This window comes from Symphalangus syndactylus, chromosome 4, assembly GCF_028878055.3.
Source record: "Symphalangus syndactylus isolate Jambi chromosome 4, NHGRI_mSymSyn1-v2.1_pri, whole genome shotgun sequence".
Lineage (NCBI taxonomy): Eukaryota > Metazoa > Chordata > Mammalia > Primates > Hylobatidae > Symphalangus > Symphalangus syndactylus.
This window is the reverse complement of record NC_072426.2, coordinates 46,810,914-46,825,869: the sequence shown is the minus strand read 5'-3', so window position 1 is coordinate 46,825,869 and position 14,956 is coordinate 46,810,914. Positions and strand designations below refer to the sequence as shown.

The 14,956-nt window shown below is 51.2% G+C and overlaps 1 protein-coding gene and 1 long non-coding RNA gene across 2 annotated transcripts; one reads left to right on the top strand and one right to left on the bottom strand.

Annotated features, from left to right (window-relative positions):
• Positions 1–4,961: 4,961 nt before the first annotated feature.
• Positions 4,962–7,918, bottom strand: DDIT4 (DNA damage inducible transcript 4). Its single transcript, XM_055274627.2, has 3 exons — positions 6,921–7,918; positions 6,565–6,829; positions 4,962–6,289 (listed from the first exon to the last, which is right to left on the bottom strand). Exons 2-3 carry the CDS (start codon positions 6,767–6,769, stop codon positions 5,796–5,798), a joined length of 699 nt encoding a protein of 232 aa, XP_055130602.1. The 5' UTR covers positions 6,770–6,829; positions 6,921–7,918; the 3' UTR covers positions 4,962–5,795.
• LOC134736345 (uncharacterized) lies at positions 7,270–9,597 on the top strand. The gene is made up of 2 exons (XR_010120301.1): positions 7,270–8,131; positions 8,467–9,597. It is a non-coding gene; the product is annotated as an uncharacterized lncRNA (long non-coding RNA).
• The last annotated feature ends 5,359 nt before the right edge of the window (positions 9,598–14,956 follow it).

Below are 14,956 nucleotides of genomic sequence, written 5' to 3'. Positions count from 1 at the left end.
ATAAATGAGTGGCTGAGTGAATGCAGCCCACCAACCTCTACATTCAGAGCCACCAGCTCCATGTGGCCACAGGCTGCATCTGCTGCCCCAGAAGTTTCCATGAAGCTGCCCGTGGCTGGGATCAAGATGGAGGCTTCTCAGCTGGGCCCCTGCATGGACACGTCTAGGTTTAATGGTTTTCTCTCTAATTTGTGATTCCTTCATAAAAAGCCCTTCCATTTCGGGATAATTACAGAGTCCTGTAATGGTCTATTAATTGGGCCTGGTTTTTGTGCCCACGTTTCCTCAGCTTCCTCTGGGGTGCCCCAGCAGTACTTGGCTTCCTCCAGCAGCCAAAGTAGAATGTGGCTGACCCAGGCTGCACCTGAGCTGGGAAACTGGGAGGGCTTGTGGGGGTTGAGCGGAAGGCCCCCGGAGGTAGGAGACCACACACTGCTCATCTTAGTCCTGCAGATCCCTCACTGAGCTCCTCTGCCCCTTGGCATTTCCTCCTCATCCATGAGGTGGAATTAAAGGAATTTTTTTTTTTTTAATGAAGTCTCAATCTGTTGCCCAGTGGCGCAATCTTGGCTCACTGCCACCTCTGCCTCCTGGGTTCAAATGATTCTCCTCCCTCAGCCTCCCGAGTACTTGGGACTACAGGCACACACCATCACGCCTGGCAAATTTGTCTATTTTTAGTAGAAATGGGGTTTCACCATGTTGGCCAGGCTGGTCTCGAACTCTTGACCTCAGGCGATCCACCTATCTCAGCCTCCCAAAGTGCTGGGATTACAGGTGTGAGCCACCACGCCTGGCCTAAAGGAACCTTATATATAATGCTTAATATGTACCAGAATTAGAATAATGTGACTTAGAAGTATAGCTGTCTGAACATATTCGCCCCAAATGGAGGGTTTGTTTTTCTTTCATTTTTTTTTTTTTTTTTTGAGACTGAGTCTTGCTCTGTCTTCCGGGCTGGAGTGCGGTGGTGCGATCTCAGCTGACTGTAACCTCCGCCTCCGGGTTGAAGCGATTCTCCTGCCTCAGCCTCTCAAATAGCTGGGTCCACATGCACGTGCCACCACACCCAGCCAATTTTTGTCTTTTTAGTAGAGACAGGGTTTCACCATGTTGACCAAGCTGGTCTCGAATTCCTGACCTCAAGTGATCCACTTGCCTGGGCCTCCTAAAGTGCTGGGATTACAGGCGTGAAGCCACTGCACCCAGCCTTTTTGTTTGTTTTGTTTTTGTTTTTGGGTTTTTTGGTCTTTTTGAGATGGAGTCTTGCTCTGTCACCCAGGCTGGAGTGAGATCTGGGCTCACTGCAACCTCTGCCTCCCGGGTTCACACGATTCTCCTGCCTCAGCCTCCCAAAGTGCTAGGATTACAGGCACCCACTAACACGCCCAGCCTTATTTTTCTTTTGAATTTGTTAAGGTCATATGTTGACATGGCTGTTAAATATTTATTTATTTATTTATTTATTTATTTATTTATTTATTTATTTATTTATAGGGTTCCCACTGTGTTGCTCAGGCTGGTCTTGAACTCTTGGGCTCAAGTGATCCTGCCACCTTGGTCTTCCAAAGTGCTGAGATTACAGGCATGAACCACTGGTGCCCAGCCAACATGGCTGTTAAGATGGTAACTTTGAAAAGCTGTTAGAGGAACATAAGACCAGAGGGAACAGGAATCAAAAGGTGGTCCCTATTAAAGGCACTTGCTGTGAAACCAGCCCTGCCATGCTCAGGCTGCCATCTCTATCCAGTCATGGGCGTCCTCTGCCCATAGGGGGCTTTAGTAATATTGTTATATATATCATTTCCTCACTATCATTCCCACTTTACAGATGAGGAAACTGAAGCTTAGGGAGGTAAAGTGATTGGCCCCAGGTCATTGGCTAGGAAATGGCTGAGCTGGGATCTGAATCCAGATTTCACTAATGCGAGTGGCTTTAGCCACTAACGACACTACCTCCCTTCCAGGACCTTAGCCTTTAATATTCCTCTAAACTAGGCAGTAGGCTAATGAAAAAAACAAACAAACAAAAAACATAACAACAACAACAACAACTCTTTCTAACCCTGCCCTCCTCTCCTCGTAGCCTGAGAGTCTGAGGCTAGTGAGGGAATCATATGTTTTCTGAGCTTAGAGAGAGGGCATGACCCAAGGCTCAGACAGCCAATGCTTAGTTAACCACTATGTGCCAGGCCTCAGGGGAATCTAGGGGTGTTCTATAGAGCTAGGGGGATACAAAACAAGTGCATACAATGAGATCATTGTATGCCATGTTTTCACACTGCAATTGTGAAAGATGGGGGGAGGGGAGGCAGAAAAGAGCCATAAAAAGGCTGGAACTTGCTCTAGGCCTTAAAGGAAGGACAGGGCTTGCCAGCAAAACGCAGGAACCATATCCTTGGTGGAAGGCACTAGAATGAGCAGAGTCTGGGGCTAGAGAAAAGGGCAGTCCAGACTGACTTGCCCCCAATTAAGGGGAATGGTGGGAGGTAAGCCTCAGTAGGGAGTATAGGGCCCAACACCAAATATCTTAAAAGACCAGCAGTGGAATCTGGCAATAGGGAACCATTGCAGGTTCTAGAACATTGTCCCGATGAGGTGAGAAATAGCAATAAGAGAGGGAATCCTGTATGAAGGGAAGTAATCAGTACACATTTTCCAGGCCAAATAGGGCGATCTTTTTCCTTTCCTTTCCCTTTTCCTTTCCCCTTTCCTTTCCTTTCTTTTTTTTCTTTCCTTTCTTTCTAAGATAGGGTCTCACTAAATAGGACAATTTCTGAAAGCATTTACCAAAGTTGATTTTATGTGTAGGTCTTTATAAGCTTTCTTAGCTTTCCTGCTTAGCAACAAAGAAGCCTGCCCCATTTTCTCTTAGGGAGTCCAGTACCTGGGGCAAAGCTCCCTGCCATGTCTTAGCAGACCTCAGGACCCAGAACTGTCCTGGGCCTCAGCAACCCTCTTCCCTTTACCGTGAGACTCAAGCTACAGGGCTCCCATTTGCGGACCCTTCTGTCCTGCGGCAGGAGGATTTTCAGGCCCTGTGAGAATGAGGAAAGCCAGTTTGGCTCTGGGAGAGGGCATCTCAGCTGAGCTAGATTGGGAACCCAAGCTTTGGTTTGGCCTCAGTCTGACTATCTAAGAAAAGTTACGGTGCTGGGCTCAGCTGCCTCCTTGGCTTGGAGAGGGGCTAATGCTGACCAATCCATCCAACTCAGGCCCCCAAATACCAAAAAGACTCTCTACTCTGAAGACAGACCATTGTTTCCTTGCTTCTCTTTTGAGACTGGGGAGGCAGGGTCACGAGCATTGGCACAGATCTCAGTTCCCGGGAAAGTGCCCTTCAGACTCAGCCCAGGTGTCAAGCTTGCTTTACTCCCAGCCCTGAATCTCAAGAGGCTGGGAGTGGGCAAAGTCATCCCTTATCCAAGAAGATGACCATTCCAGGGCTTGGGCCTCCATTTACTAATCTATAAAACATTAAAAACCCCTGCCGCCACCCACCCCTCACAGGGTGGCTATTAGGAAGATGTGCTAAGAAAATGGGTGTGAGGGCTTTCCTAACACTGGTTTGGGCACCTTCTTCACCGCTCTCACCATCCATTTCCAAATGCACTTCTAACCCAAGTTTATTCATTTTGGGGAATAAGTCTCTCAGTTCTACCAAAGGGAGATGGGTCTTCCAAGTCATCGTAAAGTTTAGGACCCTGCATTGGAATCCCTGATGTAAATGCAGATTCCTGGGGCCCTGGCCCAGATGCACTGAGAATCTCCAGGAGGGCCCATGCGATCTGATTACACACGCTCAAGTGGAAGAGCCACTGTTTTATAGTCTTGAGCAAACAAGGCCTGTCTGGGACCAGGAAGAGAAACAAGGGAGATAAAAATTCTCCAAAGGCCAGTTGGTGTGGGTGGATGTAATCCCAGGGAAGAAGGGGGAAAGGCCCTGGGCTTCATCTGGCCCAACCCCAATTTGCCAGTTTTTCTGACAAGGAACTTAGGGCCCAGAATGCACAATGCATCTTTTGTTTTGTTTTTAGAGACAGGGTCTTGCCGTCTTGCCGTCACCCAGGCTGCAGCCTTCAACTCCTGGACTCAAGCAATCCTCTGGCTTCAGCATCCCAAGTGGCTGGGACAACAGGTACACAGAGGGCGTCTGGGTGACCCAAGGCATCGTTAAGATAGGCCTGCCACCTCCTTGCTAAGCCCTTAGCACTCCTTCCCTCACCTGTGTGTGCAGGGAGTTCTGCACCTGCCTGGTCCAGACTTCCTTCCAGTGGCAGCTCATGCCTCTCCCGGTTCCTTGTCCAGTGAGAGGCATGAGCTAAGTAGTCTTTTTCAAACTCCCCCTCTTAGTCTTTTTAAATCCAGAGATAAGATTTGTAATTTTCATGATGGTAGAACAACTGATTTTTTTCTCCCAGAAAGAAAAAAGGTATTTTCTAGTTCTTTCACTGTTTTTGTATTTTTATTTTTTGATCTTTATTATTATACCTTAAGTTTTAGGGTACATGTGCATAATGTGCAGGTTTGTTACATATGTATCCATGTGCCATGTTGTTTTGCTGCACCCATTAACTCGTCATTTAGCATTAGGTGTATCTCCTTCTTTCACTGTTTATTAAAGACCTTGGGCTCAGTGGGACCTCCTGTCTGGGCCTTCTAACCAGGGCAGCCAGGTGAGCTCTCCCTGTGGAGACTCTGGCTTGGTGGGAGGTCTGACTCACCCCCTACCTTCAGGGGTTTCCAGTGTGTTCTCCTAGCAGCTTCAGCCAGCACAGGGCCAAGGGTTCTTGGCACAGATGGCACACGGTACAGATACCTCTGTCACCAGGCTGGCAGGCAGTCCCGGGAAGGGATGGAGGAACAAACAGGTGGACCCCAGGGCCTGATGAGACCTGCCTTTCACTAGCACCCATCTCCCTCCTTTTCACTTCATGGTACTGATGAGAGACTCAACCAACTGTTTTAACAAACATGTTTATTAGAAAAGTAAAAAATATTGCATAGGTCTTGATACTTGAACATCAAGTGTATTCATGAACAGTGAGTATCTTATCTTCATGTAAACAGTTCTAGATGGAAGACCCAGATGGCACTCCTCCCGGGGAGGGGTTCCAGCCCCCACCCTCTCAGCCCCTCCCCTCCCAGCTCAACTCCGCAGTACACGATGGGGGAAGGTTTGAACGCAGCTCCCAGGTGTATTTTTTCAAGTGTCAAAGATCCCAAGTGATCCCTGACACCCACCCCTTCCTACTCTTACATTCATGCGTCTGTAAGATAGCTGCCTACAACAGGTCAGTAGTGATGCTCCGATCAGAAAAACAAGATACAAAACAAACAACAAACACACTTGGTCCCTTCAGACCAGTAAGATACACAAACCACCGCCACGACCTCCCCCCTCCCTCCGGCTGCTCTGAGGAGCACGTGCCCCTTCACCCTGGGCCAGGCCGAGGCGGGAGCAGCCCAGCTGCTCTCTGGCTGTCACACTGCTAACTGTCAGTAACAAAAATAATAAGGTACATGCTACACACACATCCAGCTGGAAGCCTTGTTGGCCCCTAAGCCTTTGTTTCATGCTACAGTACTGAGGAGTATGTGTCCCCAATGCACAGCCACCTGCACACAACTCAATGAGCTTCCTGGGAAACACTGTTCCCCCACCTCCAGCTTAGGTGGCCGCCTCAGTTTTCCAACCATAGGAATCAGTCCCTCAGCTCCTGCCTCTAGTCTCCACCCCAAAAGTTCAGTCGTCTCTGCCTTGGGGGGCACTGTCGGCCCCCGCAGGTTGAAGTTCAACACTCCTCAATGAGCAATTGTTCCGAGCTGTACAGCTTCTTCTTGATGACTCGGAAGCCAGTGCTCAGCGTCAGGGACTGGCTGAAGCCAGGGAGGAAGGGAGAGTTAGCGGAGCTAAACAACCCCTGGATCTTGGGCCAGAGTCGTGAGTCCAGGCGCAGCACAAGGGTCAGCTGGAAGGTGGGCACCAGGCTGGGGTCGAGTGCCAGCTGGCCCACGCTGTGGCAGCTCTTGCCCTGCTCCACACAGACGTCCAGCAGCGCCCCCCGCAGGCCGCACGGCTCGCTGTAGGCCAGGCGCAATAGTTCTTTGCCCACCTGGCTTACCAGCTGGCCAGGCATCAGCAGGCGCGCAGGGCGCCGAGAGCCCAGCCGCGCCTCGGCCAGGCTCTCCTGCAGCAGCTGCATCAGGTTGGCACACAGGTGTTCATCCTCAGGGTCACTGAGCAGCTCGAAGTCGGGCAACGACACTCCATCCAGGTAAGCCGAGTCTGGAAAGGAGAGCACACAAGAAGGGGTATTAGGGCAGCTTCAAGAGGAAACGCACAGGCGGGGGAGGTGCTGTTTCCTTAAGAAACCAACGCTTCTTCCCACTCCGTGCCTCAGTTTCCGCCTCACTCACCTTATACTCCAATTCCCCCTGCCCCCAAGCAATCTGGGTCCCGATGGGACAGGAAACGAAGGCGGCTCTGACCCCCTTCCAGCACCGGGGCTTCCCCCACCTTCCCGGCCCCTCGAGTCGCGTCGGCACCCGCCCACCGCTCACCTTCCTCCGGCCCGAAGCCACTGTTGCTGCTGTCCAGGGACTCGCAGTCCGAGTTCTCCAGGCTCGTGGAGCGGTCAAACCCCTCCTCCCGGGCCGCCGACCCCCAGGCTGAGCGCTGCGGCCGATCTGGGGTGGGAGTTCGGGACAAGGACGAGGGCGAAGAGGAGGTGGACGACGACGAGAAGCGGTCCCAAAGGCTAGGCATGGTGAGGACAGACGCCAGGGCGTTTGCTGATGAACTCAGAGTGCCGGAGCGTAGAAGCCGCTGTAAGACAAGAGGGGGACCGACCAGGCGTCAGTGTGGGGACCAGACCAGACCGCGAGCTCTAGGACCCACACTCAGAAGGGACACTCACCAGCTAGCGCGGTCAGCGGGAACTCCTAAGACAAGTGCGTCCTGCCGCTTGAATGGGTGTGCGAACCGGTGCCAACCACCGAGAGCTGCCCAGACCCGTCCCAGCTCCACACTCGCACCTCCCCCTTGGCCTGCTGCTCCCTAGCACCGGTGCGGAGCAGCCTATAAGGACTAGCGCGGCGAGGCCACGCCTTCTCTGCGCCACCACCCAATCCAGACCCGGGAGTGTGGCCCGCCTTGGCCAATGGACTTCGGGCGCACGTAAGCAACGTTCTCTCCTGCCCGGTGACAGCGGCCGGGCCCCGCCTCCATTAAGCCCCAGAAAGCTCTCAGTCGAACCCCGACCCACCGCCACGCCCCCTTTCTGGAAAGGATCCGCGGCGGCAGCAGCTGCCAAGGTCCCCGAGGGCGCTCGCGGCAGGGGAGGATCAAGGAAAGACTTGTTTATTATAGGGTTGCATTGCTGGGGGAGGGGACAGCCCGTGACTAGGCTAGGAGGAGAGGCAGGGAAGCGTGAGGGGGCGGCGGGCAAGGAAAATGGTTGCCCCCAGCGTCTTGGATCCTAAAGCTTCGGGAACAACTGGGCACACACGGGGGGATGCCCGTGGGACGGCGGCGCAGGAGCAGACGTTATCCCGGCCTGCCCTCGCGCCCTTACCCCTTCTATCCCTGCTTTGCAAAGGGTCGGGATATGCGGGTGGGGTCCACAGACCAGGAAGCTCCGGGCACCATGCTGCCCCTTCCCCAAGGCCCCACCTGCCCATCCTGGCTGTTACTCTACAGCCCAGGACATGGGTTAATGGGGATCCCTGCCTCCTCCCAAACCCTATTCGCTTCCACCTTCCAACTGCTCCCAAGGAGAGGGCTTGAGGAGAGTGGTTAGAGGAGTGTGGATGGGCCTGGGTTCATAGCGCACAGTGCAGGGATGGAAGCGAGGATTCACAGCAGTCGGACTCACGGACCCATCCGCCCGCCCCGCGGACTGCAGGCAGCGCAGCCGGGCCTCCCAGCCCGGGCGCCCCCCGGGTCCTAGCGCCCAGCGCTCGCCTAGCGCTTTGTGTAAAAGATCCAGACGGTTGCATCAGGACCGAGGACCGAGATCTCTGGAAAAGCCAGGGAATGCAATGGCCATATCCTGTTTCATCATTCAGGCGGGGCCGCAGGAAATCTGGCCTGGCAGTAGTGCTCGGAGGCTAACAGTGTTTGCTGAGGGTGGGTGGAGGTTGGGACGGACTCGACCTATTGCTCTAAAGGTTCATCAGTCTGGGATACGAGGACCCTGATGGAAGAGGGAGCCAAACTTACATCAGATGCCCAGGGACCCCGGGGCGGGCAAGGAACCTAATCAGATAGGCGGGCCTTGCCTCGGGTCAGGCTTGCTTTCGCGTGACAAATGACACTTGCAGGAGATGTCAGGCCACTGCCCTCCGCAACCCCCATCCCCACCCCAACTTAAAAAAGAAAAAATAAAAAGTTGACACTTGGGCCAAGACTTAGAACCTGAAAGAACCAGAATCCAAGCTCTGCACCCTACTCTCATTTGACAGGTGGGAGACCCACTTATGGAGACAAATTTATGGATTTAAGAAAGAAATCAGGGGATCCAGGAGACATCTTAAAGACAGCTGCAGAATGGAATAGTTTGTGAGCCACTGGGACTTTCACGGCCTTCTCTTCCCATTCTTCAAGCTCTGTCACTTGTTGGAGCCTTAAAGACACCAGATTGCTTAACAATGGGGATATAAAAATTAAAAATAATAAAAAGACACTGGATCAAGGCGGCTAGATGTTCTTGGAGGGCTGGAGTAGATGACATGCTCTTGAAATCACTCTTACAGAGGTGACCTGCATGGGTGTGTCTTCCTGCTGGCCAGAGAGAAGATCTGAATTAATCCATCAGGAACATTCACCTTTCCTCCAGGCTGATTTGCGTGGGACACCTAAACACCTTAAGGAAACAGTTACGATGTTTTTTCTTCTTCTTCTTCTTCTTTTTCTTCTTCTTTTTTTTTTTTTTGAGATGGGGTCTCACTCTCTCACCCAGGCTGGAGTGCAGTGGCGCGATCTTGGCTCACTACAAGCTCCGCCTCCCGGGTTCACGCTATTTTCCTGCCTCAGCCTCCTGAGTAGCTGGAACTACAGGCGCCCACCACCACGTCCGGCTAATTTTTTGTATTTTTAGTAGAGACAGGGTTTCACCGTGTTAGCCAGGATGGTCTGGATCTCCTGACCTCGTGATCTGCCTGCCTTGGCCTCCCAAAGTGCTAGGATTACAGGCATGAGCCACCGCGCCCAGTATAATTTTTGTATTTTCAGTTGAGACAGGGTTTCACCATGTTGGCCAATTTGGTCTCAAATTCCTGACCTCAGGTGATCCACCAGCCTGGGCCTCCCAAAGTGCTGGGATTACAGGCATGAGCCACCACGCCTGGCCTTTTTTTATGGACAGAAAAAAAATTCAGGAAAATGTGGAACACTGACCTAAAGAAAGTACAGGCTTTTTTTTTTTTTCTTTTAAGTAGATATTCGTAAGGAAAATAATCCGGGTCCGGTTTGGGAAGGTCAGTTTATTAGGAATCATTTATTCATTCAACAAACACCATCAAGACTGCCCAACAGTGTTCCAAGCACCTTTTTTTCATTCACTGTCTCCTTCTGTTAATAAAACAACTTGTCTCAAATGGGAAGGGCTGGTTAATGCGCAATGAGTAATTTTGTTTCTTTTCAAAAGAAATCTCTTAATGTTATTGTCTCATTGTGTTTCTAAAAAGCAATTAAAAAAAGAAGGCAGTCCCATTGTTGGAAGTGTTTCCTAAAGTAGGAGGGAGTGGGTTCCAGGGTAAAGTCTCCTGCAAGGAGGCTTGGCAGAGGCCTGGGGGAGTTGGGGGTGGTCAGTGTATTCCCCTGTGACACCCTCCAAAACCCCTTATAGAGACAACCCCTTATAGAGATTCTGCCAGGAGAATCTAAAAGGTTGGGGGGGTAAAGGGGGGGTTCTTAACTGTTGGCTTCTCCCAGGAGCCAGAGTGCAGGGTCTTGGTCCGTCCTGTCCTGAGGTGGAGGGTAGATTCCCTTCCATCTGGCTGGAGCTGGAAAGACTTTGTAACCACCCTCCCTATACCGAACACCCCCTCCCTCCACAACTCTGCAAATTGGGCCCTTCTGGGCAGGAGGACGCTCCATCTCCTGGCCTCTGAACCAGACCTCATTGGAGCTCTCACAGAACCTAGAAACCCTGCATTTGGTGTCCACCCCTCCTCCTCCCCTCAGGCCAAGGTGGGCTTGCCTAGACATGCTTCCACCAGCAGCCTTGGCCACCCAACTCTGGCATCCCTTCCTCCAGGAAGCCTTCCCTAGCACCCTTATCCTGACACTCCACCCCTTAGGTGCCTTCCTCAGGGCATCCTTCCAGCCTGTGCATATCTTTGTTGTTAATAATTCTTTCCACTTTGGTCTTCCCACTAGACAGTAAGCTACTTGAGGATGGCGTTCTACTCATCCTAACTTCAAGGAGCCAGCACTGTGCCCAGTACATAGAAAAGGCTCAGCAAATGTTCCTTAGATAAATACATGAATGAATGGATGAATGAATGGTTAGATGAGGCAAGAACGTGGCTTCTCTGGCTGTGGCGGCTCACACTTTTAACCCACACACTTTGAAGGTGAGAGGATTACTTGAGGCCAGGAGTTTAGGACCAGCCTAGGCAACACAGTGAGACCCCGTATCTACAAAAAATTTAAAAATTAGCCAGGCATGGTGGCTCACGCCTGTAACCCTAGCACTTTGGGAGACTGAGGCAGGCAGATCACCTGAGCTCAGGAGTTTGAGACCACCCTGGGCAACATGGTGAAACCCCGTCTCTACTAAAATACAAAAAATTGGCCAGGCGTGGTGGTTCACGCCTGTAATCCCAGGGTTTTGGGAGGCTGAGGCAGGCGGATCATGAGGTCAAGAGATTCAGACCATCCTGGCCAACATGGTGAAACCCCATCTCTACTAAAAGTACAAAAATTAGCTGGGCATGGTGTCGCGTGCCTGTAGTCTCAGCTACTCGGGAGGCTGAGGCAGGAGAATTGCTTGAACCCGGGAGGCGGAGGTTGCAGTGAGCCCAGATTGCACTACTGCACTCCAGCCTGGCAACAGAGTGAGACTCCACCTAAAAAAAAAAAAAAAAAAAAAAAAAAAAATAGCCAGATGTGGAGGTGTGCACCTGTAGTCCCAGCGACTCAGGAGCCTGAGGCACGAGAATCGCTTGAGCCTGGGAGGCGGAGGTTGCAGTGAGCCAAGATTGCACCACTTCACTCAAGCTTCGGCTACAGAGTGAGACTCCGTCTCAAAAAAAAAAAAAAAAAAAAAAAAAAAAATGAAGAAGTAAAGAAAAAGAAAAACCTTGTCTCTACTAAAAATACAAAAATTAGCCAAGTGTGGTGGTGCAGGGGGTGGAGGTTGCAGTGAGCCGAGATTGCGCCACTGCTCTCTAGCCTGGGTGACAGAGTGAGACTCCACCTAAAAAAAAAAAATTATTGGCCGGGTGAGGTGGCTCACACCTGTAATCTCAGCACTTTGGGAGGCCAAAGCAGGTGGATCACCTGAGGTCAAGAATTCAAGACCAGCCTGGCCAACATGGTGAAACCCCATCTCTACTAAAAATACAAAAAAATTAGCTGGGCATGGTGGTGCACACCTGTAGTCCCAGCTGGTTAGGAGGCTGAGGCAGGAGAATCACTTGAACCTGGAAGGCGGAGTTTGCAGTCAGCCGTGATCTCGCCACTGCACTCGAGCCTGGGTGACAGAGCGAGACTCCGTCTCAAATAAATAAATAAATAAATAATAAAAATTAACTGGGCATGGTAGCACACATCTTTAGTCCCAGGTATTCAGGAAGCTGAGGTAGGAGAACCACTGGAGCCTGGCCAGGGTTACAGTGAGCTATGATGGTACCACTGCACTACAGCTTGGGTGACATAGTGAGACAAAAACAAAAAGCACATGGCTTTTTCCAGAATTGCAGACACCCGCATCTAGATTCCCAGGATCTAGTGGGGACTATGGGGTGCCTTCAAGAGGACCTTGATGCTACCTTTCCATCCTCTTTCTGGCAAGTGCTGCCAAGAGCCTTGGACAGATCTGACCATTTCCCTTCCTCCTCAACTGGGGTCCGGGAATGGGGTTTCTAAGCCAATCCAGTTCTTCCTCTGGAATATAGTCAGCGACCGACCCCAGGAAACTGGGGAGAGACGTGAAATCTTGCAGAGGGCTGATCTGTTGTAGGGAATTTTTTTTTTTTTTTTTTTTTTTTTTTTTTTTTTTTTTTTTTTTTTTTTTTTTGAGACAGAGTTTCGCTGTTTCGCCCTTGTTGCCCAGGCTGGAGTGCAATGGCACGATCTCGGCTCACTGCAACCTCCGCCTCCTGGGTTCAAGTGATTCTCCTGCCTCAGCCTCCTGAGTAGCTGGGATTACAGGCATGCGCCACCACGCCCAGCTTATTTTGTATTTTTAGTAGAGACAGGTTTCTCCATGTTGGTCAGGCTGGTCTCAAACTCCCATCCTCAGGTGATCCACCCACCTAGGCCTCCCAAAGCGTTGGGATTATAGGCATGAGCCACCGCACCCGGCCTTTTTATTTTTTTTGAAACAGAGTTTCACTCTTGTTGCCCAGGTCTCAGCCTCCTGAGTAGCTGGGATCACAGGAAGGAAGGAAGGGAGGAAGGGAGGAAGGGAGGGAGGGAGGGAGGGAGGGAAAGGAGGGAGGGAGGGAAATTAACCATTTCAAAGTGAACAGTTACTTCAGTGGCATTTAGTACACTCACAATGTTGTGCAACCACTACCTCTATCTGGTTCCAAAACACCTTCCTAACTCCCATGGAGGTCCTTGACCCATGAAGCAGTCACTCCCCTCAGAATGCTTTGAAGTTGAAATGTTCCCTTGTTGGTAGAAGTAGGGCTGGGTGTGGTGGCTCATGCTTGTAATCCTAGCACTTTGGGAGGACAATGTAGGAGGATTGCTTGAAGCCAAGAGTTCAAGACCAACCTGGCCAACATAGCGAGACCCCCATCTCTATTTTTTTTTTTTTTTTTGAGACCGAGTCTTGTTCTGTGGCCAAGCTGGAGTGATCTCAGCTCACTGCAACCTCCGCCTTCCGAGTAGCTGGGACTACAGGTGCACACCACCATGCCTGGCTAACTTTTTCATATTTTAGTAGAGATGGGGTTTCACCATTTTGGCCAGGATGGTCTCGATCTCCTGACCTCGTGATCCGCCCGCCTTGGCCTCCCAAAGTGCTGGGATCACAGGCGTGAGCCACCACACCTGGCCTATTTTTTTTTTTAATTAAAAAAAGAAGAAGAAGAAGCAGGGCTGCCTCTTTGCACAACTCCAGAGGATGCTGCTACCATTAGAGTCTGCATGAACATGTGTCTTCTGGAGAGTGGTGCTCCAGGGAGCACTCATCACATAGACACAATGTGCAACACGGCAGCCGCAAGACAACCCTGGTGGGGAGACTGGCCAACCTCTGAGCAGGAGTGGGCTGGTGTCATGTCCCAGGTGACTCAGGCCTCTGGAGTTGGTGATCAGGCCCCATGTCCCAGTGTCTGTGGCCAGGGCCCTGACCATGCATAAACCCTGCCTCTTCCAGGATTGTGCTCCATCGGAATAGAGCGCAATGCCGCAACCTGCAATTTAAAGTCAATGAACACTCACTCCCGGCCACCTGCCCCTCCCCGTTCAGGCGGTTCCGTCTGGAGCACCGGTTCCCAGGGCCTCGGTCTGGCAAGTCGCCCTGGTTGGGTTTGGGAAGTTGAACAGGATCTTGGGGTGAGGGTGTGATTCCAAGAACCCCAGAATTCAGGATGGAACCCCCTGAAGGCCAGCCAACTCGCTCGCATGCCTCTGCTTGGGGTGCCTCTGCAGCCCTTTGGAAATTTCTCATTGTGGCTGGTGGAAGTAGTTGGTGGAGGAGCCCGTGGGTCGAGGCATTAAGGAGAGGGTGGAGCATTGGGAGGAGGTGGAGATGAGAAGCCAGCAGAAGTGTTCCCAGGATTCTGTGGCTTTCTTGAAAAACAACAAACAGCTTGGTCAAAATAGCATGATTATAAATGCACCTGGTTTAGGAGGCTTGTGAAAAGCTGAAGTGAGGGCCTCAAGGAGGATTTTGACTATCCTACTGGAGGGAGAGTTAAAAACTCAGTGAGGAGTCTGCAAATGAGGCTGCTTTTTGAAATGGAAATACTAACAATACAATGTATTGAGGAGTATATATATATATTTTTTTTGAGACGGAGTCTCACTCTGTCACCCAGGTTAGAATGCAGTGGCACGATCTCCGCTCATTGCAACCTCCGCCTCCCAGGTTCAAGTGATTCTCCTGCCTCAGCCTCCTGAGTAGCTGGGACTGCAGGCACGCGCCACCACCCCTGGCTAATTTTTGTATTTTTAGTAGAGACGGGGTTTCACCATGTTGGCCAGGCTGGTCTTGAACTCCTAACATCAAGTGATCTGCCTGCCTCAGCCTCCCAAAGTGCTAGGATTACAGGCATGAGCCACCAGGCCCGGCCTGTATTGATCAGTCTTTCAAAGTAGCTTTTAAAAATCTGTTGTCTAGACCGGGCGTGATGGCTCATGCCTGTAATCCCAGAACTTTCGGAGGCTGAGGCGGGCGGATCACCTGAGGTTGGGAGTTCGAGACCAGCCTGACCAACATGGAGAAACCCCCATCTCTACTAAAAATAGAAAATTAGCCAGATGTGGTGGCACATGCCTGTAATCCCAGCTACTAGGGAGGCTGAAGCAGGAGAATCGCTTGAACCCGGGAGGCAGAGGTTGCGGTGAGCCGAGATCATGCCATTGCACTCCAGCCTGGGCAACAAGAGTGAAACTCCATCTCAAAAAAAAAAAAAAGGTTGTCCAAGTATGCCCCGAGGAACAAATATAGTGCCATTCTACAGATGTGGACATGGAGGCTCAAAGTGAGAGTCCCGTAATCCCTCCGTGAACCAGTGGCTTTCATTTCAAGTCTGATTAATAATTAGAATC